The sequence below is a fragment of the Mustela erminea genome, chromosome 7 (assembly GCF_009829155.1).
Source record: "Mustela erminea isolate mMusErm1 chromosome 7, mMusErm1.Pri, whole genome shotgun sequence".
Lineage (NCBI taxonomy): Eukaryota > Metazoa > Chordata > Mammalia > Carnivora > Mustelidae > Mustela > Mustela erminea.
The window spans coordinates 122102508-122129272 of NC_045620.1; the positions used below are offsets into that span (position 1 = coordinate 122102508).

The window sequence follows — 26765 nt, forward strand, 5'->3', positions numbered from 1 at the left end:
TCTCCCGAAGCCTTAGCTTTATGAATTTTTATGAATATTTAAATTTTCACAATTCTGTGGGCATTTCATAGAACTATGGCAGTAACAAAAACTTGAAATATGAAACTGCTGCTTTGTGCATTTGGTTGTATATTTGTTATCAACTCTTTTTAACTTCCAGTATTAAAATTTAACATCAAAAAGCACAAACCCTTTTATAAAAAATAAAAAATTAAAAAAAAAAAAAGCACAAACCCAGTTAGGCAAGATGAAAAAGTCTAAGTTTTAATGATCTGCTCTGTAACATTGTGTTCCTAGTGAATACTCTACACTTAAAAATTTGTTAAGTGGGTAGATTTCATGTTACATGTTCTTAATTTAAAAAAAAAAAAATACAAGGAAAAAAAGAGACAAACCCACAAAAGCAAAGGCAAAAGGAGGAAGCAAAGGACACAAGTGCCCCTGGGTCATAAAAGGAACCGAAAAGCTGCCGGGTTGCCCGCCTATAGCTTCTCTATCCCTTGGTTACCCCCAGAATGCCATCTCCTTTTCCCTGCTGCTGTGACTCCGTCTCCCAATACTGCCGATGGCCTCAGGTGCGCAGCCATGGAGTCCGCACTCAAGAGGTTGTATTTTCCTACCTCCGATTAGTAAACTCCAAGGAAGGATCCTACTGTCTTGGACTGTATTACTGTTCCTCCGTGTGTCTGTGATGGGCCACGCCTGATAGCCCCATATCATCAAAACAGAGGGAGGAGCATTTCCCCAAAAGAAGGTTATATTGTCAAGAACAGAAGAGAGTGGCCATGGGAAAGAGAGATAACAAAGTTGTTGGGAAAAAAAAAAAAAAGTTGTTGGCAGACCACTGATCTACTTAACCCAGCACACCAATGTGTGCAGAAGTGTGTACATACACACACCTATGCACACCTTCTCATACCGTTTCCACTAACAGGGTTTTCCTTCACATAAGGCAGTATTCTACGTATACCTGCGAATGTGTACACAACTCTCCCAGGAGTCTGTCGCCTCCTTTGACAGCCCCGGGCCCTGGATACCTAGGCCGTGTCCACTCATCCAGGTCAGGTCTCCGTATGTCTTTTTGTGACAAGTTAACCCATCCTACCCTGAAGCAAGTAATATGTTGTACAAGGTAGCGATCAGAAAGGAGGATAATTGTAATTCAGATAGGACAGGGAAGGGACAGAAAGCATGGCATATTAAGCCACATTTGCCTATGTTTCCTTTTGAAACACTGCCAAAATGGCAGCCAAGAGATTATCTTGAGTAAAAACCCACCAGAAGAAAGAAAACCGGAAGAGGGGACAATAGCAATGAGAATTTGGAAGCAGCAGAGCAGATGGGTGAGTGGACACTGATTTTACAGACTGGAGAAGACCAAGGCCTCAGTTGACTCTGAGAGGAGGCAGTGGTTTGCAATAGTGAGGGGAGTCCAGAAGAAAGCCTGTCCCAGGAATGAGAAGGCTCGGAAAGGAGGAGCAGAACAGAGGCTGGCAGTCTGTCCAGAAGCACTTAGAGCCACAGATTGTCTACGTACTGGGTAACGGCCCCTACCCCAACTCTGCCAAACAGCCGAGGTTTGTGTTGGGGTTTCCCGGAACAATACAACCCCCATAAGACCCCAGTTGTCTTAATTATCTCACCCCAGTTGGGCTGAGGCAACTGCTTTCAGATAACCTGTCTCCCTCCCTTGTAGTGTCATTCTGAAGACTTCAGGAAATCATTGCTCCATCCTGTTTTTCCTCTCAAGGTGCCTGGAACTCTGGCCATAAGGAGCACAAGACCTAAGTCCCAGCGCCCTAGAGAGTACAGGTTAACTCGTTGCTTTCCTCAGCAGATTGATGGATCCCCCCTTGGGGTGGAGAGTTGCTCCCATCCACACCTCAGCTTGACTCAGCGAGTTCTCCTCAGTGTTACTCTCCACTTTGCGTATCCGTTTCTATTTTAGTCAGAACCCTTGGCTATAAGTGACGGAAGCTTGGATTGAACTAGCTTAGGGAAAACAAGAAGGTTTTTTTGTTTGTTTTAATTTATTTTAGAGTGTGTGTGCATCCAAGTGAGGGGAGGGCCAGAGGGAAAGAGACAGAAGCAGACTCTGCGCCGAGCTCGGAGCCCAACCAGGTGCTTAGTCTCAGGACCCTGAGATCATGACCTGAGCTGAAACCAAGAGTTGGATGCTTAACCCACTGAGCCACCCAGGTACCCCTGAAGGTTTTTCTTTGTAGCCAAACTGTGGGAAGAGTGGCTGTTCCTCAGGGATGACGAGAGCCAGGGGAGCTCTAACTCACTTAGGTGTCTCCCTGTCTCTCTCTGCTACCCTCATGTTCCTTGTTCCTCCCTGTTGTATGTCGACTGCTGCTTCCCGAGTATAGCTGCCCTTCGCACGGCAGGGAGTATATGTGACGCCTGTGTGTTCATATTTCATAACCTCAGTTCCCTACAGTGATTGACCTTCTCTTTGTACCAACTTGAAAAACCCCAATGGCAGTTCTTTTTGGTCCATCATGGGTCATGTTACTCACCGCAGGTTTTCTGTTTGCTGGCCCCACCTAAGATAATATGGTTGAATGGGTAAGGGTCAGTCTCCAAAGAAGGGAGGGTCTGCTATCTGTGGAGAAGGTAGGATGCTGAAGAGACACATAGCTCTAGCCTTCCTTATTGCATGGTTTCTGGAAAATATTGTATGTGTAAGTAGATTACATCACCCCTCTATTAGCATAGATTTCTTTCAGGAGGCCCTTTTCCCCCCTACCACCTCATTTTTATTTCTCTCAAGGGTTAAATAATGCTTTCTATTCTGTTCAGTTTATAAAGATGTATTGTGTTGGGACATAACACTGTCTTTGGGGGATAACCTTAGAGTTTACCTCTAAGCTCTAAGGCAAACCTTAGAGCTGCTAATTCTGAGTAGTCACCAGTTGCTAGGAATCTTAAGAAAAGTCAAGATTTTATCAGTCAGAAGTTTTTAACTTTAACACATACTTCAGAAGGAGAAGCGTTTTGGGGCAGGGGCAGAGGGAGAGCAAGAACCCCAAGCAGGCTCCATGCATGACAGAGGGCTCGATCTTACCACCCTGCGATCATGACCTGAGCCAACATCAAGAGTCAGACCCATAACTGCCTGAGCCATGCAGGTGCCCTGGAAACACATTTTTTAAAAGCCAGAAGTATAAATAAATAGTATAAATATTATTTCTGAGCTGAAGACACACAGATGAGTTGTACTATAATAGTATTAAAATGGCTTTCTGAGTGGGTGCCAAGGTAAAGGTTTTATCTTGTTATCTACAGAATACTGCAGAATGACAAAAGCCACAGCGTGCTGTGTTTTAGACTGAAAATAACAGACTGAAAATATTGGCGCAACTAAAAAAGGAGGCAAACTGAAATTGGTCACGCCCGAAACTCTCCCTTTGTGAGCTCAGGCTACTGATGCTCTCCCCACTGTGAAATGAGAAGAAAAGTTTGGTTGAGGGGCTCCTGGGTGCCTCATTTAGTTTCTTGTGTGACTCTTGATCTTAGCTCTGGTCTTGATCTCAGGGCTGTGGGTTCCATCCCCAGTGTGGAGCCTACTTAAAAAAAGTTTTTTAAGAATTTTTTAAAAATAAGTTAAAAAAAGTGTTTGGTTGGAAAGCAAGAATTAATGAGGATTTAAGCATGAGCATGAAACAACTAGTTTGCATGAATTCTTCATGAAGATCTCTCCAAGACAACACAAGAGTTACTTTTTTCTCCAATCTATTTTTGAAAGACAGAGAAGCAGAGTAATTGAAAATTAACACATAATCTTATGGGGCTGTAGGGTCCTCAGTATTGGCAGATTTCCAAAGTCCATCTGATGGCTCAGGCAGACAGCCAGGTTTCAACTGCTTCTGGGTTGGGATTAAATTCCATTTCCATTCAAGCATTTAAGATAAACCCTTCAGCAATTCTAACTCAGGTTAGTGCAAAGAAAAAGCTTGAGTATTCCAAGTCCATACTGTAAACCTTAAGTTGAAAAATTGAAGCTTACAGGGGCATGTGGGTGGCTCAGTGGGGTAAGCCTCTGCCTTCGGCTCAGGTCATGGTTCCGGGGTCCTGGGATTGAGCCCCACATTGGGCTCTCTGCTCAGCGGGGAACCTGCTTCCTTCTCTCTCTCTCTCTCTTGCTCTCTCTCTGGGATCTCTGTCAAGTAAATAAATTTTTAAAATCTTTAAAAAAAAATTGAAGTTTACAGAAGCATAGTAACTAATAGTTTCCTCCTCTCATTGGACTCAGGCTAGAGGTGCTCAACATGAGCAAGAATTGCATCCATTATAGACTGTCAGCCAAACAGAGGGGAAGAAGCAACAGGTCTGGGAGGAAAACTATGAGTTCAGTGTTGCCTTGTTCAGAGTGAGACACCTGAGGGACTCTGAGAGTGAAGGCAGGCTCGAGGGTTTGGGATGTGGAGGCTAAGGAAGGGGATAGATGATTCTCCTCCAGATTTCTTTCTGGCTTAAGTTAAGGTACTTTGTGGTTGAAACACAGGAGGAAGATTTGGGCAAGATGAACCAGATTATGCTGAGTTAGAAGTGCCTAAGGGACACAGAGGAACCAGACCTTAGCATGAGTTCCTGGAATACAGACTCTTCCAAATACCTCAGATTCACACTAGCAAAGATCAGATAGGTACTCAGATCCAACAAATGACCAGTAAGAACCTACACACACACTCAATTTTACCCGTTTTTTACATCTGCCTTAGACTGTTAAGTCGATTACCTCTTAACCATATTGTCCTGTTAAGAAGCTGACACAGGGGTGGCTCAGTTGTTTAAGTGTCTGCCTTTGGGTCAGGTCATGATCCCAGAGTCCTGGGATTGAGTCCCACATTGGGCCACCTGCTCATGGGGGAACTTGCTTCTCCCTGTGCACCCCCACTTGGGGATGCTCTCTCTTTCATAAATAAATAAATAAATAAACAAATAAATAAATAAAATCTTTAAAAAAAAAAAAAAAGCTGACTCAGTGCACCACCCTGTTTTGTAGTGGCATGCCAAGGGCTTGCGTGTTTAACCAGAAATCCCTATAGCAATGCTGAAACTCCTGTGGTGGTTCAGTTTAACCATGGTTTTTCATTCCTTGTAACATCAAACTATCAAAATATTTCCACTTACCGTAGTAAAGCAGATATTTAAAACAAATCCATGCTGTGGTTAAAAAAAAGAAATCTTTTTTTTTTTCATGGATCTTATTAGGAAATCTCTAGTCTACTCCCCACCTCACCCTCAAAACATTCTTTCCTTTGTCACCAGAGGGTTTTTTCTGAATGCAGATCTAGTGATGTTACTCTCCTGCTCAAAACTTTCCAGTGGTTCTTTTGTTCCACAGCACTGTCCAATAGCAGGGAAACCAGCATGGTAGACACCAGCAATGTGAGGCTGCTGAGCACTTGAAATGTGACAGAGGTACGCCTGGGTGCCTCAGTTGTTAAGCGTCTGTCCTCTGCTCAGGTCATGGTCCTGGGGTCCTGGGATCGAGTCCCACATTGGGCTCCTTACTCAGCAGGGAGCCTGCTTCTCCCTCTGCCTCTGCCTCCCTCTCTGTCTCTCATGAATAAATAAATAAAATCTTAAAAAGAAAAAGAAATGTGACAGAGGAAGTGAATTTCTAATTTTATTTAATTTGAATTAATTTGAATTTAAACAGGTACATGCGGCTGGTGGTAGCACAGTTCTACAGGATTAGTCAGCTGTGCCTGTGTCCTGCTGACAGTGGTGTCCTCGTCCCCTGGCACAGTGCCCCACACCTCGTAGGTGCTCCAGAGACTGACGCAAATGCCCAGTTTCCACCGGAAGTGCTACTAGAACTATCATATGTTCAGCCATGAAAATCACTTTTGTGGGTTAAATTGACATTTGTCAGCTTGACATTTGTGGCTTATGAAGCTATTCCCAGGCGACCATGGCCAGCCTCCCCAGACCTGCCTTATTTCACTCTTTTTACTCGGCTTTTATCCACAGAACTACTCAAATCATTTACAGTTTCCCAAGCAGGTTTCTGCACGAGCTGCTTCCACCTTTCATGCCTTCCTACCCCCTTCCCCTTTATTGCCCTCACTTTGTCATCTAATTCTTCCTTCTCCTCCAGGAAGCCTTCACTGATACCCTAAACTAGATAAAGTGTTCTTCCTCTGTAATCCGTAGCATCTTTTCATTCCAGCATACTGTAATTACCTGTTTGTTGGATGCCTTTCTGGATAGACTATGAGCCCATTGAAGGTGAAGACTCACCAGACTTTATCCAGAAACTTACTTCTTTCCTCCAAATCTTGACGTTTCATCAGTACTTCCTCTGTTAGGAAAAGGATTTTCTTCTTCAATTACTGCGAGCACATGGCATCTTATAGCATTGCCTGCTTAGTCCATTCAGAGCAGGGAAATCAAGGACATGAGTTATCCAGACATATCTGGTTCTACTCCAGTACTTCGCTTCCTCTAGCCGCCCCTGCCCCGGTCATCTGTCCCTTTCCCACAGTGAGAAACCTGGCTCCTGTCACCCACCAGCCTTGTGCCTCTTTGTTTAGCCCTGGTAGCATGGATAGCGGTTTCAAAATTGTTGATTTATTTCTTCAATAGGTTATTGAGATAGAATTCACTCACCATATAATCCATCCACTTAAAGTGTATCACTCAGTGGTTTTCGGTGTATTCACAGAGCTGTGCGGCCATCACCACATTTTTATCACTCCCCAGATTGATTTACTAAGATCACGCCCTGCAGCATGGAGAATTGACTCTAGTGGGCAAGAATGGAAGGGGAGAGCCAGCAAGGGCTGTCAGGTGGTCCCAGTGGCACTTGGTGAGACCTTCCAGATGAGAAAGGCCGGGGACGGGGGGGACGAAGGGGGCTGTGAAAGGGGCTGGCTTGAGGGTCTGGTTTCAGAGAAGAGCCAGCAGGACCAGGTAACAGCTTGGATGTGGGGCCTCAGGAAACGAGAGAAAGCCACAAGCCGTCCACTTTGAGCTTGCTGGTTGGGTGAGGGATGATGCTCTTCATTTAAACTGGCCTTTGGGGGGGGGTGCCTGGGTGGCTCAGTGGGTTAAAGCCTCTGCCTTCAGCTCAGGTCATGATCCCGGGGTCCTGGGATCAAGCCCTGCATCGGGCTCTCTGCTCAGCGGGGAGCCTGCTTCCTCCTCTCTCTCTGCCTGCTTCTCTGCCTATTTGTGATCTCTGTCTCTCAAATAAATTAATAAAATCTTCAAAAAAAATAAATAAATAAACTGCAGCAGATGAGGAAGTGGGTGGAGAGAGTCAGGGGTTCCAGTGTGAACATGTCAGGTTTGGGATGCCTCTTAGGCAGCCCCTCGGAGATGCTGCGTAGGCCCTCAAGTACACAATCCTGGGGCTCCAGAGAGGGGTCACGGCTGGAGATGCAAAGTTGTAGGGATTACAGTAATACCTTTTTGGTAAGATTATCCTGAGAATAAGCAAAAGAGCATATGTGACATTCTCTGATAAGGTCACAGGTACTTTCTTGATAATGACAACTACATTATCTTCCTTAATCCTTCCTATACTCTCTAAACTAAGCAATACATGAAGTAGATTTCATATTATTGTTATAATTCTACAGATGAGGGGACTGAAGCAGAGAGATTAATGTCCAGGCTCACACAGCAAGCAGGTGTGTGTGGATTAAACCCAAGACTGCCTCATCCAAAGCCTGGGCTCTGGTTTCTGTGCTCTCCTGCCTCCTGCTTAGTAGTGAGTCCTGCTCCCGGGGCGGCAGATGCCTCTGCTTCTGACCTTGTTCCCGCCACAGCTTGCCCTAGATCCCCTCTCTCCCCACTCATATCCCTTTCCCACAGCGGGGCCCCTTCACTTCTGCCAAAGGCGCCCTGTATTGCTGCCCATAGAGCTGCTGCTGAAGCCATGAGACTTGAAAGCCCCTGTCCTCTAGCACACCCTAGAGTGTGCCTCGGGAGCACCTGGAAGCTTGTTTTCAAATGTGTGGAGTGGGGAGGGTGTGGGGGGGGGGGATGCTGCTCCAGCTCCCACCTCCCCTGCCAATGCTACTACCCCCCACCCCCCGCCACCAGAGATGTGCTCATATATTCTCACTCCTCTTTTAACTCTGGTTTATTCTCCTCACCTTTGCTTTTACTGACCTCTGATCTAATTGGATAAGATTCTACTATTATATTTTCTTTTTTTTTTCTTATAATTTTCTATATTTTTTACCTGTGTGGGATTCTAAACTATTCCAAACTACTGACTTTGCTTTAGAAAAACAGATTTCTAAAACAAAACCTGTATGTAAGTTGGAGATTATATAGAGATTTATATTTTATCAAAAGGAAAGTATTTAAATTCAAAAAAAGTAAATCTGGGAAAAACAGGTACACCTTTGAATGTGAGTATATACATCACACATACAGCTAACATAATACCCACACCCCAATACAGAATTGTCAGAAAATCCATGGACCCTTAAGTTCCTGATTTACTATAAACAGCTACCGATACTGCTTTTCATTTTAGTTTAGATCCCTAGTTATCTGGCAAATGACACTAGTTCTGAATAGCAGTTTTCATAGAAAATTAAAAATGGAGTTTAATGGAACTGTTGGTTCCATTAATGCTTCTGATTTCATTCTTATCATTCCCTTCAGAAGACATCCTGGTCAGATTCCCACTTCCTTTCACTTCCAGAACGTGTTTTGTCAAGACCAGTGCCATGCCCGGTGTTCAATCCAGTGATGAACTCTCCGGACTCGCCCGGGCTGATCTGTCAGTGGCTGTTGACACAGAAAGTTGCTCCCTCTACGTGAAACACTTTCTGTACTTGCCTCCAGGAGTCCTGCTTGTCCTCTGTGGCCCCCTCAGCTAGTTTTCCCAAACCTCCTTGAACTCTAAACGCTAGTAGGCCAGAGGGACCACCTCACTTTTCTGATTGTCCTCCCCGTGGGTAACCCCACCTAGACCCGGGGCTTTCACTACTGTCTCCATACCAGTGACTTCCAAACTTTTTTTTCCCAGCCCAGACCTTTTCGCTAGCTCTGACCTCACTGGTCTTCCCCCTAGTCAGTCCCTCCACCGGGATAAAAATCTCATAATTAGCATGTTCCAAACTGAGCTCCGAGTCTCCCCCTACCAGACCTGCCTCTCTCTCTCAGTCTTCCCCATCTCAGTTAGTGGCAATCTCGTGAGAACCCCTGATGCTTCTCCCATCTAAGGTGTCAGATCATTGGATCAGCTTTCTCCAAAAACACCATCACAGTCTGCCCAGGGTCTTGCCATCTCTCGCCGCCTCAGCAGCAGCTACCGTCCATTCTTTCCTCTCATCTGGAGTGTGGCAGGAGGCTTCGAATTAGCTGCTTCTTCCCCACTCTCTGACACTCCATGTTCCATAGTGCAGATGATCTTATTAAAGGAGAAGTTAGAGCATGCCCTGCATCTGCTCAGAACCCACCAGCACCTTCTCATAGCAGAGTAAAAGTTGAATCCCTTATGCCAGCCTTCTATAACACTGCTACTTTTCAGTCTGGCTTCTGAAGAAGCAGTTTTGTTTTGTTCTGATTTCTAGTTTGAAATAGACCAATACTTTACAGAAGTATAAACATGAGTTACTACGGGGGTGCCTGAGTGGCTCAGCTGGTTAAGCAGCCAACTCTTGATTTCGGCTCAGGTCACGATCTCAGGGTCATGACACCTAATCCCTCCATTCCCCACCCTCCCGCATCAGCTCCACACTCCGCTCCAACTCTCCTTGTCCCTCTCCCTCCACCCCTCCCTTGCCCAACCCCTGCTTGTGCACACTCTCTAAAAGCAATCAATTGATAAAATCTTCTTTAAAAAACTGAGTTACGACAGAGAGCACGTCCTCTGGTCGTGGTGAAGTAGCTGATGTCAGATCAGTTCTCCCACTATAAACTTCTAGAAAACTATTCTAACTAAGCAGCTGTTTTTGGAAATTAGACATTAAGTAGGGCAGGACCGTTCTCTGAGGGAAAGGAAATAAATGAGGAGAGCCCGATGATTGCCCAGGCTTTCTACTGGGAGGCATTTACTAAAGTCTAGTGCTAGAGACAAGCAGGGTAAGCCCTATTTGCTGAGAATAAGGAGAGAGAGATTGGAGGGAGTTTGGGAATGCTGGAATTTGCTAAGAGGAAGACCAGCGGGAAGGAAGAATGCAGGAAAGAGCTCCATAAACCTGCACACAGGTCCCTTAACTAAGCTCCATTTGCATAGAACGCGATTTCACAAGACCAAAGAACAACTATCTGGGAAAGAACAGGGCCCAGAGATTTGAAAGTGGAACAACTACGCAAGCTCAGCCTGTTGTTTGAGTTCCAACCAGCCAGAGCGGTGACATCATCAAACACTGGGAGCATTCCGTAAAAACCCCCAGACAGGCCACAGTTTAGGAGCAGGGTGAAAATAGCCCTAGATAAAAGTTACCCTAGATCTGTACTAATGACACTTTAACACAGGCCTCAAAAGGACAAATCCGTCCACAAGTAAATTAGCTACCAGATCCTTTAGAAGAAAGCAAAATCCAGACATTCAACAACATGATCCTCAAAATTTCCATCATCCAATAAAAATTTAGAGGACATAGAAAGCAGCAGGAAATTATGTTCTGCAGCCAGAATAAAATTAGTCGGGGCACCTGGGTGGCTCAGTGGGTTAAGCCTCTGCCTTCAGCTCAGGTCATTATCTCAGAGTCCTAGGATGAGGCCCACAGCAGGGCCTCTGGTCTCTGCTCAGCAGGGAGCCTGCTTCCTCCTTCTCTCTCTGCCTGCTCTCTGCCTACTTGTGATCTCTCTCTCTGTGTCAAATAAATAAATAAAATATTTTTTAAAAATTAGTCAATATAAACAGATCCAGAAATAACAGTCATGATGCAGTGAATAGAGATGAACTTCAAAACAGCCATAAGAGGGGGCACCTAGGTGGCTCAGTGGGTTAAGTGTCTGCCTTTGGCTCAGGTCATGATCTCCAGGTCCTGGGATTGAGCCCTATGTCGGGCTCCCTGCTCAGCAGGGAGTCTGCCCCCCTCACCTGTCCTCCCTGCTCATTCTCTCTCTCTCTCTCTCAAATAAATAAATAAAAATCTTAAACGAAAACCCAAGCAAAATAAATACCAAAAATGTAAAGGAAAATATTAGCATAATGAGGAAAAAAATTGAAATAATAAAGAACCATCTATAAACATAATTGGAAGTTTCTGCATATATATTCTACTTCAGTGACAAAAGTCTTAAATTAAAAAATAGAACTTCTAGAGTTGAAGGAGATAATACCCAAAATGAAAAAGCCTATGAATGGATTTAACAGTATATCAGAAATTACAGAAGAAGAAGTCCACTGAACTTAAAGACATAGCAGTACAAACTGTCCAAATTACAATGCTGAGAAATGAACAGAACCTCCAAGGCTTCGGGGACAGTGGCAGCCAGCCTAACAGGATTAGGAGGAGAGGAGAGGAGGAAGGAAAAGAGGGAGGAGAGAAAAATTATTTCAGGAAATATTTTTTTTCCAAATTTCCAGGTAAATTTTTACAAATTTGATAAAAACTAGAAACCCATAAGTACAAGAAATTCAACAAACTATAATCAGGATAAACAGAGAAAACCATACCAAGGTACATCACGGTCAAATTGCTCAAAACAGGTGATGAAGAAAAAGTATTGAAAGCATCTAGAGGAAAAAAGATGTTATATACAGTGGAAGAAAGATAAGATTTTTGAAGTGATTTCTCATTAAAAACAGGGGCGCCTGGGTGGCTCAGTGGGTTAAGTGTCTGCCTTCACTCAGGTCATGATCTCAGGGTCCTAGGATCAAGCCCTGCATCGGCCTCCATGCTCAGTGGGGAGTCTGCTTCTTCCTCTGCGTGCCATTCCTCCTGCTTGTCCTTGCACGCTCTCTCTCTCAAATAAATAATAAAATCTTAAAAAAAAACAATGCAAGCTAGCAGGAAATTGAATGGCGTTTGAAAGTAGTGAGAGAACCTGTTTTTATTCCTTCTAAAATATATAGATTTTCTAGCTTTATCGACTGAAAAATTCTAGAAGCAGTCATCATCCAGGAACAAAGAATACCCTAGTACGCTGTGATCTCTAAACACTCTTTCCTGGTAAAAGGAACCTGCAGTCCTTGAAGGAATAGTTGATTCCAAGAGTGGGGCAGGACATACACAAGATGGCATCTTACTGTGCCAATCAAGGAAGCTGATGATATCTAATGGCTATATTAGATTAACACAGGAGCCTACTTACAGGAGCTCCCACTGGCCAAAGATAGGACAATTTGAGCATCAAAAAGATGATTGTAGCAATCAGATATATGAAAATCTATGAGTTCTTAATGATACTAAAGAAGAAAACTCTTTGGTACCCATTGGAGGTTGCTAGGGCACTAATTCATTGTTCTTAAATTTGTTAAATAGTAAAAAATGCCAACCATTTGTTTTACCTTTTCTGAATTATTAATATTTCAAGATAAGCAAAGAGAGAAAACTAATAAATGCAGAAAAGATGATAAAATTGGAAACCGGGTCTTCGTAAACGCCCCCCCCCCACCCAAGAAATAATGAATCTAGGCAAAATCATCAGTAAATGCTAAATCCATTAGGTGAAAAGTTGATGGGAGACTTTATAATGGAGAGATGTAACCAATAACGTCTGAATCCAGTGAGCAATATTTTTATTCCATTGTGTGTCCCCTATTTGATGTATAAGTGCACCACATTACCTACAACAGATTCTAGCCCCTTCTCAAAAAATGAAACGAAAGCAAAAGCTTTAATCAGATCTCTAGCTATAGCCACAGGGTGTAGAGAAACAACTTAAATGGCACCAAGGAAACAGTTAAATCCAGAATGTTGGGTATGCTACTAGATAACCTGCTTTCTTCACAAATAAATGACATGACAGAAACAAGGAAAAGGAAGGACTGTTATAGATTGAAAAACAGAAACATATCAACCAAATGCAATGTGTGTGGACCTTGTTGGAATCTTGATTCTAAATGTGGATGGATGTTTTTTAAGATTTGAGGAAGTTTTCAGAGGGATTGAGTTAAATGTTCTTGTTAATTTTTTTAGGTGTGATGATGACACTGTGGTTGTATAAATTAAGTATTCCCAAGTGAAATAATAAGTTGTCTGGGATTTGCTTCAGCCATCTCTTTCTAGACAAAAAGTTGAGTGAAGGAAGGATATATTCAATAAGTTGACAAAATGTTAGTTTTTGTTGAACTTTGGTGATGGGTACATGAAAAGTAGTCATTAATTTATTCTCCATTTTGTGCGTGTGTTAACATTTCTGGAGTAAAACATTTTTAGAAACTCTCGGGCTTAAAGACCTTCTGAATGTCTATAAAAGCCTCAGAATGTGTACAGTGTTGTCTTACAATGAGGAATAATTCTGACAAGTTTGGTGTAAGTATCAGCTTTATGGGAGAAAATAGAATGATGCTAAAGGCAATGTCTTTATAGAAATAAAAGGGTTTAACTGGTATCATGAAGTAATCCTGAAAATTCTTTACTTGTAGACAAAAGCTATTAAAGCATCAGGGGGCATTTGGTGATGTTAAATAGACCCACTCTACCTGTTTTCCTGCCATTGGGCATTCCCTAAAAGGTGCATCCATCCCAGAGCCCAGAACCTAGATAAGATTGGTGGGCAAGGCTTCCTGGTGACCCCTCCTTGGTTTCTCCTGTTCAGACGCTGAAGTGTCAGTTAGCGAAGGCTGTTTCCTAAGACTCCGCTTTTGTTCAAAGGATTGGTGAAATGTATTTTCTATGGTCTAACACCATATTCCATTATGCATTGTGGTTTTTTTTTTAATTGTTTTCCTTATCATGATTTATTATTTTTTTTCTATTTTTCTTTGAAGTTTGCCCATTTTAATCCATGTTCATTTCTCGCTCTGTGTGTGTGTGTTGTGCTTGCTGTCTTTGCCTCCGTTGTTCCTAGGTTACAGTATAGCCAGGACATACCCAGTCACTCGGCCGATGAGCACGCGCTGATAGCCTCCTATGTGGCCCGTCTGCAGCACTGTGCACGGTCAGTGGTAGAGCAGCGGCAGTAGGCGGGCAGCCACGGGCTGGTCAGAGGGAGGGAGAGCCTTGTTACCTGGCCTTGCCAGCTGGAAAAAGCTCTGCATGGGGGTTTTTTCTTGAGACGCTACCAGCTACGTTTGGCAGAGTTGAAATAATTGCTAAAGCATTAACTTCTGAAAGAGAAGGAGCCTTGCCAAGCCCAGGCACTTACCTAAACATAGAGTCAGAAATGCTGTTTTGAAGTGGAGTTCACGTCCCTGAGCTTAAACTGAAAGGCCATGTAAATCTCCAGCACCTATGCTGTCCCCAAGATGCGCATTCACAGAGCTGTTTGAGGCAACCTCTCACTGCTTGTTCTTGACTAAATATCGAAACCTTTCTGTTGACAATCAGAGCGTAGGGTTGATCAACCCACAGATATCTCACTGTGTCTAAACTTTGATACCATCGCCCTGTAACATCTCTGCATGTTACAACTTCATCTCTTCCCCAAATCTATCACTGTTGATTACTTAAACCAGTGGTTTGCAACAGTGGTACTGGGTCATTGCCACCTGAGGGAGACTTTTCCCAAATGATATGTGCCTGCACATGTGATCATTAGACTCGTTATAATAACCCCATATTCCCCTTTCTCGGAAAACTACTGGTAGTGCCTCACTGTTAATGTGGGAATATGCCTGACTCTTCAGTGGGTCAGGATAGAAAAATGTTGGATAACCACGAACTATAGCAAAGTTAACCCTTTAAAAGAATTAATACCAAACAAAATGCTATTATATTCAGGTAGACCCACGGCTACCTCTCCACTCTGGTAGGTAGCCTTACCTACCACCGGTCCGCAGGGAGAACAGCAGGGAAAATTAAAGTGATCTCTACATGGTCTCTGCATGGCAGCAGATAGACTCTTGTTCTTAGAGAGGGATCCTAATTTATTAACCAAGCACATGAGGGAGTCTGGAGCCTTACATTTGATCTTAGTTTTGCCCAGAACATGCCTTGGCTTCGTGAGAAGGTGAGCTGACCTTGTTTTTATTTCCTGTGATGACAAGAATAAATAATCATGTGAAAAAATACATATTTGGAAAGGACTATTTTCTGTATTATATTTCATACCATTTCCCATAGTTTAGCCAGTGTGACTAAATAGTATCGGTATTTTGGGGCATTTATTTAACTCTAAAGTCTACTTTCCTACTTCCCAAGTACATTTAACAGGCTTTTCCTCCAGGAAGGAAGGAGAGGCCTAATAACTGCATCATGTCACCCAAGAGTGTCTCTCCAGCCAACAGATGATTTCTGTGCAGTATGTCCCACCTCCATGGGTCTCTAGGAATAGAGTTGTCTCATCCCTGGCAGGACAGCTCACTTCTCATCAGTAAGGGCAGTTGTCCAGGTGATTAAAAGTTTCCATGGTGAAAATAGAAGCAGAAGGTTGGCAGAGATTGCAACCTGATACTTCAGCTCCCATAAATTTGTGGGAGGTTTAGCTAAGGTCCTTAAGTGTCCTGGCTTAGGGTTTAGGCTTCCTGAGCAGGAACTGGTGGCCGAGAGCCCGGGCAGAACGTGAGGACTGGGTGAGTACTACATCTCTTCTTGATCTGTAGTCTAAGGAACTGAGCTTCATGCTTCCTCAAAAAAGGCAGAAATTTCCTGGCTAATTCTGAAAATGAAAGTCAGCTCAAGCGGAAAAATAAGGAACCTTTCTAATTTTCCTCTTAATTTTCATTGACCTTAAAACCTCTCATCAACATAAAGTTCTAGTTTCTGGCTGGAAAGCATAGCCAATTAAAGCAACCATGTCGTCCACACTTGGGTATAAATGACAAGTAGAATTACCCTTCCTAGGGAGATGGAACATGGTGGAAGAAGGGGAGATTTTTGCACAGAGGAAAAAATGAAGTTTTTGTCATATCCCTTGCCGAAACAAAGGTCAGCCACTCTAAGACTCATTTCTTAGGTTGCCAGTCCCTCTTTAATTTTATCCACTTGTATAAGTAAATGTTCATTTTTGTTGTTGTTTTTCTTTTTCTTTTTTTTTTTTTTAAAGATAAAGGTAGTTCTCTTATTTCCAACAAATAACTTTAAGGCACGAATATTACAGTTCAGCCTTGACCTTGGGGCCTTGACCCTAGTGTGTTAAAGCTGACGGATGGTAGCATGTTCTTATTACAAGATCATCTTGTGAGAGGATGATGATACAGACTCACGTTTGCATACCTCAAATTATAAAGTATTCAGAAGTGGCACAGGCAAAAGAAGCACATTTTAAAAAATCCATCCTAGAGGAAAGACCAAGTTAGTCTTAAAGAAGTAGCCACAACGATAGAAACAGAGAAAGGTGAAAAAAAAAATCTAGGAAAAATCCAGTTGATTCCATACATGAAAAGGTCAGACACAGCTCTATCAGTTTAACGTCTTCCTTCCCGGATTCCCTCCCCCCAGTAATTATTACAAGATTTGATGAGAACTGGACTCATGTCTTTAAATTTTTTCGTATTATTTATCATGTTGCTAAATTCCATGGGGAGGTTTTTGGAAGGCCAAGAAGCAAGGGCCACGGTAGAAGCAGGCCACGACACCCATCTGTGATCAGTCATCATCACCTCTGTTACCTTAAAACACCTGCCAGACTTCAACAAACAATTCTGTAGCCACAGTCCCTATTGATCGGGGAGTGTCCTGCTATGGGTGAATGAGAGTTAGTGTAACATGCTAAACCAAAGGAGTCAGTGATTTCATGATCCAGTCGAAACGTCCTTGTACTATGTATACACGGAGCTGGCCCGCTACTCAAGAACGATTCATCCGCTGGCCCACTACTCAAGAACACTTCAGCCAGACGCAGCAGCATCTGAGAGCCCACCTACGTAGGTCTTAAAGACCTTGAAGTTAGGGTGCTGGTACTCTTAGGGGAGAGTAATAGACTGGATTAATTCGCCCAAAGATGGGGCTATAATTGTGGAACAAACATGGTAAAAGACAGGAAAGAAGCATGAAAGCGAATGTCTGATATCATGAATTCGTCTCCAACTTTACCGTAGGTTGGGCCTGCCCTTGCTTGAGCTCATCGGTTTTGTTTGCCCAGTGTTAAGCATACTTTCCTTCAGCCCTCCATTTTTTTGTGATGCTTTAGTTTTCTCCTGGGCCTTTTAAATTCAAGACCTAGGTCTTGAAAAGTTACGCATTTTCCCAAAACATTTTATTAGAAATCCTCCCTCCGGCCAGACTTTGCAGATGCTCTGTCTTTTCCCAGACCTTGCATTGAAAAAGAAGTGCCTCCTTCTGATGGTGTAGGGTGGGTGCTGCTGAAGAGAAAGGGCACGTGTGGTCTCATCACTTCTCTAAACCACCTTTCTCAGAAGACCATTAGTATCTATGACCCAGGCCTCTGTTTCTTTTGCTACCATACTTTTTTACAAACTTTCTCCCATCAGTTCTTTCTAAGAGAAAAGCAAGGATAGGGAATGTTTAATAGACACCTGTTGAATCTTTTTCTCTTTGGCAGTGTCCTGGATAGTCCCAGCCGACCGGATGAGGAACACCGACTTATAGCTCGCTACGCTGCCCGGCTGGCTGCAGAAGCGGGAAACATGGTGAGTAAATGGAACGTCCGAGTAGGGTAGCAGAAATTAGCATTATTTGAATATATAAATGGTAGGGTGATGGTATACATGAAACTATAGGTATGTCAGAAACAGAAGGAGAGGAGTGGGTTTAGGGAAGGGAATATTGAGGCCTTTATTTTATCTACAGTATACTCTTTAAAAAATAAATCAAGAAAGTCAAAGAGCTAGAATTTGGTTCTTTAAAAAACAATTAAATTAATTACCTCCTAGAAATCCTGATCATGACAAAAGGAAAGAAAACACAAATTATTAATATCACAAATGAAGGGTGCCTGGGTGGCTCAGTCGTTAAGCATCTGCCTTTGGCTCAGGTCATGATCCCAGGGTCCTGGGATCAAGCCCCCATCAGGCTCCCTGCTCAGCAGGAAACCTGCTTCTCTTCCACTCCCCCTGCTTGTGTTCCCTCTCTCACTGTCTCTTTCTCTGTCAAATAAACAAATAAAATCTTCTCCAAAAAAAATCACAAATGAAAGAAAGGGCATTGCTACAGGCCCTACAATATTATAAGGATCATAAGGGAATATCATGAGCAACTTTTTGCTAATAAATTTGGCAACCTAGATGAAATAGGCAAATTCCTTGAAAGATACAAATTAGGCGTGCCTGGCTTGGCTCAGTCAGTAGAGCGTGTAACTCTTGATCTTGAAGTTGTGGGTTCAAGCCCCATGTGGGATGTAGAAATTACTTAAAAATAAAATCTTTAAAAAAAAAAAAAAGAAAGAAAAGACAAATTAACCAAACTGACATAAGAATAAATAGAAAATCTAAATAGTAACAAATCTGTTAAGGATATTAAATTTATAATTAAATTCCACAGAGAAAACTGTAAGCTCAGAGGAGAGTACTATCATATACTTAAGGAAGAAATAATAACAACCTGACATAAATTCTTAATAAAGGAAGAAGGAACACTTTCCAAGTCATTTTATCAGACTACTGTAGCCTGATAGAGAAACAAAAAAGGCCATTACAAGAAAACAAAATCAATAACCAAATTCATAAGCATGGACGAAAACACCTTTAACAAAATATTATTACCAAATTGAAGCCAGCAGTATGTAAAAAGGAGAGTACTCCACAATCAAGTGAGGTTTATCTTAGGAGTGCAGATTCATTTAATATATAAATCAACCAATGTATTTCACCATATTAGCAGTTTAAAAAAGAAAATTAGGGACGCCTGGGTGGCTCGATGGGTTAAAGCCTCTGCCTTCAGCTCAGGTCATGATCCCACGGTCCTGGGACTGAGCCCTATATCGGGCTCTCTGCTCAGCAGGGAGCCTGCTTCCCCCTCTCTCTCTGCCTGCCTCTCTGCCTACTTGTGATCTCTGTCTGTCAAATAAATAAAATCTTTAAAAAAAAGAAAATTATAAGATCATTTCAACAACTGCAGAAAAAGTATTCGACAATACAGTGCCCATTTTTTATAACATTTTTCAATATACTAGAAGTTGAAGAAGCTTCTTCAATCTGATAAAGAACACCTACAAAAACCCTGTAACTAATATTATACTGAAAGTTTAAATTTTAGAGTATTTCTCCTACCTAATATTGAGAACAACCAAAGGTGTCCACTTTTCACTACCCCAATTCAAAATTGTACCAAATCTTAGCCAGTATAACATAACAAGAAGAAAAGGGCATAAATGTTGGAAAGGAAGAAGTAAAGCTGTTGTTATTTGTAGACGACATGATTATGTAAAGATAGTCCTAAGGAATCTAAAAAAAAAATACTCCTAGAACAGATACATGAGTTTATAGCAGTGTTGCAGGATAGAAAGTCAATGTACAAAAATTGATTATATTTCCATCTACTAGCAGTGAGTAATTAGAAAACTAAACTTAGGGAAAAAAACACCATTTACTATAAGATTAAAAAACACCCAGTACTTATGGATAAATTGAATGAAAGATGTTAAGACTAAAAATTATAAAATATTGTTGAGAGGAATTAAGGAAAACCTAAGTAAGTGGAGAGGTATGCCATGGAATATTCAGATTCAGTATAATTAGGAGGGCACATTTTTCCAAATTAATCTATAGATTCAGTACCAGTCAAAATCCCAATAGACTTTGAAGAAATTGGCCAACTGATTTTAAAATACATTTGGAGGGGCACCTGGATGGCTCAGTGGGTTAAAGCCTCTGCCTTCGGCTCAGGTCATGATCCCAGCGTCCTGGGATCAGCTCCCACATCGGGCTCTGTGCTCAGTGGGGAGCCTGCTTTTCCCTGTCTCTCTGCCTGCCTCTCTGCCTACTTGTGATCTCTGTCTGTCAAATAAATGGGTAAAACCTTAAAAAAAATATATATATATATACATATATACATATATGTATATATACATATATGTATATATGTATATATATATATATATATATATATATTTGGAAACCAGAGGACTTAGAAAAACCAAGAGTCTTTAAAAAGAACAAAGTTGAAGGACTTAACCCTACTTGACATCAAGACTTACAGAAAGCCACAGTAATCAAGAAAGTGTGATATTGGCAAAAGGATAGACAAATAGGTCATCCGTATAGTAAACTCATATGTATAAGGTCAAAGGACTTCTTTTTGACAAGACACAAAAGAAATTGAATTGGGAAGAGAAAATCTTTTTAACAAGTGCTTCTGGAACAACTGTATATTTATATGAAATAACCTCAACCCCTTCCTCAGTTTGAAATGTATCATAAATCTAAAGATAAAAGCTAAAACCGTAAAGCTACTAAAAGAAGGCTTAGAAAAATATCTTCATATCCTTGGAGCAGGCAAGGAAGTCTTAGAGAATTCATGAGTCATTAAAAACTGGTAAGTTGGATCTTACTGAAAATAAATTATTTCCTCATTAAAAGATACTATTTAAAAAATAGACAAAGCACAGCCGGAAAGAAAATATCTGCAACACAGGTCTGACAAAGGACAAACTATGTAAAGAATTCCTGCACCTCAGACTCCTGCCCAGTTTTTAAATGGTCTAAAGGCTTGGGCAGAACTTCCCAGAAGAAGATATACAAATGGGCAATCAGCACATAAAAAAGTGCTTGATGTCATTAATCATCAGGAAAATGTCAATTAAAACCATAATGACCCACTAGAATGACTAAAATGAAAAAGATTGACACCACGGATTGTTGGAGACGACGTGGAGCAAATGGAATTTTCATACATCACACACCAAAAATGTGTACAACACGATCCCATGTGTATGAAGTTCTAGAATAGGTAAAAATGATTTATAGTGGCGGAAATCACATCAGGGACTGTTTTCTGAGAAAGGGGATCGTGAAGAGAGGTGAGGAGACTTTCTGAATTGATGGAAACGTTCTATATTTTTATAGAGGTGTGTGTTACGTGAGTTGTATGTGTTTGTGGGATTGGCTGGCATACTTAAGATATGAGCATCACATCTCAATGAAAAGAAAAGGGAACCAGGAATGTGGGGATATGCAAGAGTTTGATTGCACTGAGAAATGCTACCCAGGGATTTGCCATGGGTTTACTGAAATTTTGAAACAACTTAAAATAAAATGTTCTCTTTTTTTCTTCCATTTCAGCCCTTTGCTTTCTTTGAAGAGCTAGTGCGTATTAATATCCATCTCCCCTCCCTCCACCCACACATGCATTGTATTCACTTGGCAAATATTTATTTTGTTCCTGTGATGTGCCAGATTGGATACTGTGATGAGCAAGTGATTCCTGCCCTCATGGAACTAACAGTCTAGTGAGAGAGACAAACAGTCTAATACACTACCTAATACACAGTTTAATACACTATTAAACATAACTACAGGAGCGCCTGGGTGGCTCAGTCGGTTAAGCATCAGACTCTTGGTTTCAGCTCAGGTCGTGATCTCAGGGTCCTGGGATCGACCCCACATCAGGATCCCCACTCAGCAGGAGAGTCTCTTTCTCTCTCCCCCTGCCCTCCTCCCACTCGTACTCTCTCTCTCTCAAATACATAAGTAAAATATTTTTTAAAAAAACACAATTACAAACAATTAGGTACAATGGAGGAAAAATAGAAGGGGATATGAAAATGGATAGCAGGTCCCTGACTTACACTGTATGGCCTCTGTGAGAAAGTGTTACTTGTGTTGAGATCTGAAAATAAGTAGAAGAGAATTCAGTTTCCTGGGAACTAAAAAGGACTGAAACCCAAAGCAGCCCCTGGGCCACTGATGCTGCCGCCCCTGCCCTGTGCTTAAGTTTATTATAATTGTCTCGAGGTGCCTTGGGCAAAACCTTGTACATATCAAGGTGGAGAGTTGGAAGTGAGGCTTTCACATTAAGCTAGGTCCCTGGAAACATGACCTGGTGAAAGTATGATATAGAGGGCCATCCGTCAGCACAAAGACAAGACAAAAAAGCTTTATTTAGGTTCTCCTCCCTTTGGAGGGGAAGAGGTCTCCCATGGAATTCACAACCTCAGTCCTGTCTGTACTTTCGTTGGTGCATTTACATTACTTCATAGATTGAGAAACCCAAAGTAAAAATTTAATATAAAATTAATCCTACGGCATTGAGGTGAAGCAAAATAGAAATCCTCTCCTGAGGTTAAGATTCTCAATTGAGGCCAAGCAGTATTCCCACAGAAAGAGTTCAACTAAACCTGAACTCCTGAGCATCTCTGTAAAATTAGACCCTCAGTGACTAGATACTAGAATCCTTGGCTATAGAACAACTATGTTTAAAATTTCTTAGACCTGAAAGAAGGAATTAAAAACACGATAAAAGAAAAGACTGTCTAAAAAGACTGGAGATAAACCGAAGAGAACATAAATATTTTGAAAACAAAAGTTGTTGAAATTTAAAACTCAGTGGATAAGGTTAAATGTTAGGTCAGACGTAGCTGCACAGAGTTAGTCTGCTGGAAAATACATGTAAGAAAGTTCCCCAAATAGGGGTGGCTGGGTGTCTCAGCCAGTTAAGCATCAGACTCTTGGTTTCAGCTCAGGTCATGATCCCAGGGTCCTGTAATTGAGCCCCATGTTGGGCTCCCTGTTCAGTGCGGAGCCTGCTTCTCCCTCTCCCTCTATTGCTCCCCCTGCTTGTGGTTGATCTCTCTTGCTTCTCTCTGTCAAATAAATAAAAATAAAAATAGAAAAGTTTCCCAAATGCAACATAAAAAGGTGTAAGATACGAAACAAGGTTTTTAGGCACGGAAGATAGAGAACCAACAGTCATCCCATTGGAATCCATCTGCCCCCCCCACCACCAAAGGAAAGTAAATTTATTTTCTACTAGGTGAGACAATATTTGAGGAATTAATGGCTGAAGAATTTCCAGAATTGATTCATGACATGAATCCTCAGATGGAAACCACAGTGAGTCCCAAACTGGATAAATGAAAGTTCACACCCATGTGTGTGCTAGTGAAACTGCGGAATACAAGACAAGATACTCAAAAAGCAACCAGAGAGGATAGATACCTGCCAAGAATTGATAATTAGATTTCTCAACACCAAGAACAATATAACAATTTTTCATAAACAACAACAAAAAAAAACACTTTAATTTAAAAATAAATGACGCATCCAATTATATCCAGTCCTGTTAATGTTTATGTTGAAACTTTAAGAATTTTCTTTATGAAAAAAGTCAAATATTGCTCATTTGTTTTCCTGGAGTGCCTAAATTCCTTTAAAAATGAAGTAATGGGGCATCTGGGTGGCTCAATCATTAAGCATCTACCTTTGGCTCAGGTCATGATCCCAGGGTCCTGGGGTTGAAGCTCGCATCAGGCGCCCTGCTCTGCAGGAAGCCTGTTTCTCCCTCCCACTGCTTGTCTCTCTCCCTCTCTCCCTGTAAATAAATAAATAATCTTTAAAAAAAAATACAAATAAAAACAAAGTAACTAAACCTGTCCAAGGAAAAGGAGAAAGACTTTTTCTGGCCAGGATGGAGGAAGGTCCCAGGTGAGATTCATGCTAAAAGAATAATACTGATGGCTAACTTTTATTGACTTTTTACTCGGCACCAGTCATTATTCTAAGTGCATGTATGAGCTCATTTATTCATCAAAACAATCTCATGAGAAAACGAATCTTCAAAAAGGTAAGGAAGCTACTCCAGGTGACAGGTTGTAAGTGGTGCAGCTGGGACTGGGGTTCTGTTCTGTGGACTGTGGAGACTCAGCTATGGAAGGCTGTAGTTCAGGAAGAGCATTAAATCTGGAAGAAAAGAGGAAGACAAAAGGAGGAAGGATCTGAGGCTGAAACAGCAGGGTATGTGAGCATGAAGCAGGTCAGGAACACCCAGTGTGTGCTGGGGGGCTGTTTCCACTTCTGTAAAGGCCCTGAGCTCCGAGGTTTCAGCGTCTACAAGACGGCTTGTGTGGCCAGAGCCCAGAGTGAATCCTTGGAGTAAAATCGGGCACCGGATGTGTCGGGACCATCTTCCGCAAACGCAGTATATTACTTTGAGAAATGTGTACTAATTTATCTTTACTTCTTCATAGAGAAATAGAGTAATTCAAGCTTCCAGTGGAGAGCCTTGCTTTGTTTCCCCCCCCCCCCGCCCCCGCCAAAGTAATTTATTCCTTTGGGTTTGTTTCAACTTCACAATCTTTTCCTTAAGAGTATACTGTTAGGTCACACATCTGATTCCCAACATTACAACTCTAAAGGTTAGTGGGAAAGAACAGAATGGAGCTGGGTGGTGGGGAGGGGGGTTGGGAGTCAGGGAAAAAAAAAGTTCCATTTAATCAGTTACACCTTACCTGTGTCCTCAGTCACAAATGTTCAAGTCATTATAGAAATGAGAATTTACAGAATTAAGTTTGTTGAGATAGACAGCATTGTGGTTGAATTTTTAAAATGAAGGCTATTTAATGCCATTATATATTCTTACTAACTATACATTGTGCTTTTAAAATATTGTAAATAAAAGCTCCAAAGCCACTTGACCCTGAAAAGGAGGTCACAGTTCTCCGTTCTGCAAACAAGATAAATCTGTTTACACCTGATAGTTTCCGATGCCAGTTCTCTAATTCGTGTGAAAATGATCATTGTTAGAATGATCTTAAGATGAAATACTGATATGGTCTCTTTCATCTTCAGTTTGTTTTCCAAAGTGTAGTTATCTTGTAAAATATTGGGCCTCTCAGTAAGGGTTCTTCTCGACTAGATTTCTGTTAAACAGGAGACTGCTAATCCGCTAATCTCTTGCTGATACAAGTGCTTTGCATAAAGTGGGTGTAGTGCTCGAAAGAATTTATTTATAGCCCGCCACATAGGCTTTGTATTGATTTTTTTTTCTCAAAAACCTTCTTTCACAAAAAAAAAAAAAGACCATTAAATTACTTTAGCAGCCAGCATTGCACCCCACAGAGCTCCTCAGTAGTGGAGCTGGCTGGCCTGTCCCCTCAGGTGACAGTGTGGCCACTGAAACCTCTTCAGCCTCACCCTTGAACAAAGAAATTCAAGGTTGCTTAGATGAGCCAGGAAAGCTCATTTGTTTTCCTGGAGTACCTAAATTCCTTTTAAAAACGAAACAAAATTACAGTGTGTGGTGAATCACAGTAATAACAGCAGATTCTTAAAATTTTGTCACCAACATCAGCAACGTTGGGTGTAATCTGAGGAGAGTTTTTGTTTTTTGTTTTTAAGGTGGTTTTTTTTTCTTTATGAAAAATGTGAAATTCACTATGAAAAACTTGGAAGAAATGGAAAAGGAAGGGGAAACAGGGTGTTGTCATCCTACCTCACTTCTTGTTTCCAAGAAGCTTTTTTTTCAGGTGGCTCAGCCCAGCCTTTCTAGCTTCACCGGCTCCAGGCATGCGCCATTCCAGAAATATCCAGAAATATCCTTATGGCTTCTTACGAGTAAAGACCAGCAGTATCCATGTGGTGTTTTGCACACATTTAATGACTCAAAGCCCCTGTAAAATAGTAATTGTCAAACGTGGCTACATACTATAATCCTGTCTGAAGCATTTAAAAACTAGTGATCCTCGGCTTTGCTTCCAACCTACTAAATCAGAATCTCTGTGTTTAGAGTCCACGGATTTTTATTTAAGGAGGAAAAGCAAAACTTCAGTCTTCTGATTTAGAGCTAGTTGGGCACCCACTACCCTAAAAAACATTGGGTTTTTGAGGGATTAGTAATCTACAGCCCTCCAGTTGGTCTAGGCGAGATGGGAGAAAGCCTAGTGGGTATCAGGCACATCCCTGGAACTCAGCCTGCCAAGTTCATATAGATGGGAAGCCTCGAGTCCAGTTTTTAGATTTCAGAAATCTGTACCACAAGATTCCAGTTTGCTGCCTGCATTGGCTTTCCTTCGTTTTGTAACATCTGCCCAGTTTTGCCCAAAGGGGTCCTGTTTCTTACCCTGTATTTTTCAGATATAGTTCCATCTCCTTAAAGATGTTGGAGCTCTGTGATTTTACCTAAACCTGAGAGAATGCTTCTGTAACAGAGGAACTGATCCTCTTCACATCTCTGTCTGTAAATATTCCCATTTTACAGCTAAGAAAAGTATAGGGAAATAAAATAACTCAAGGTTTGCATGGTGAGTAGATAGCAAAATCTAGGATTCCTCACTAGCCTATCTACTTCCATTTTTCTCTCACTACAGTAAATTCTCTGTATAGGAGCCAAAGCAGAGTTTGTTCACTTTTTATAAACTTTTTATTATAGAACAGTTTTAGATTTACAGAGAAATTACAGAGCTACTACAGAGTTTCCAAATAACCCATGCTCAGTTTCTCTTGTTAACATCTTATATCAGCATGGCACGCATGTTGCAATTAATGCAGCAATGTTGATGCCTTATTATTAAGCAAAGCCCATACTTTGTTCTGATTTTGTTAGTTTTTATCTAATGTCCCTTTTCCATTGCAGGACTCCATCCAGGATAGCACATTACATCTAGTTGTCCTACCCGTTAGGCTCCTCTGGACTGTGGCAGTTTCTCTAACTCCCCGTGTTTTTGATGACCTTGACAGCTTTGAGGAGTACCAGTCAAATACATTGTAGAATGTCCCTTAAATGGAATTAGTCTGTTGTTTTTCTCATGATTAGACTTGAGTTATAGCTTTTGAGGAGGAAGAGGTAAGCACCATTTTTCTTCCATTGTATCATTTATCACTGTTGATGTTGACC

General features: G+C 41.7%; 1 protein-coding gene across 10 annotated transcripts in view; it reads left to right on the top strand.

Moving 5' to 3' along the window:
- DTNB (dystrobrevin beta) overlaps positions 1-26765 on the top strand; it is a 233701-nt gene that overhangs the window by 158601 nt on the left and 48335 nt on the right. For 6 of the 10 annotated variants that reach the window (XM_032353117.1, XM_032353118.1, XM_032353120.1 and 3 more), the window contains 2 exons: positions 13948-14037; positions 17542-17629. In XM_032353117.1, coding sequence (XP_032209008.1) covers positions 13948-14037; positions 17542-17629 — 178 coding nt within the window. The remainder of the gene's footprint in view (positions 1-13947; positions 14038-17541; positions 17630-26765) is intronic. The other 4 variants (XM_032353127.1, XM_032353125.1, XM_032353123.1 and 1 more) reach the window with 1 other exon arrangement.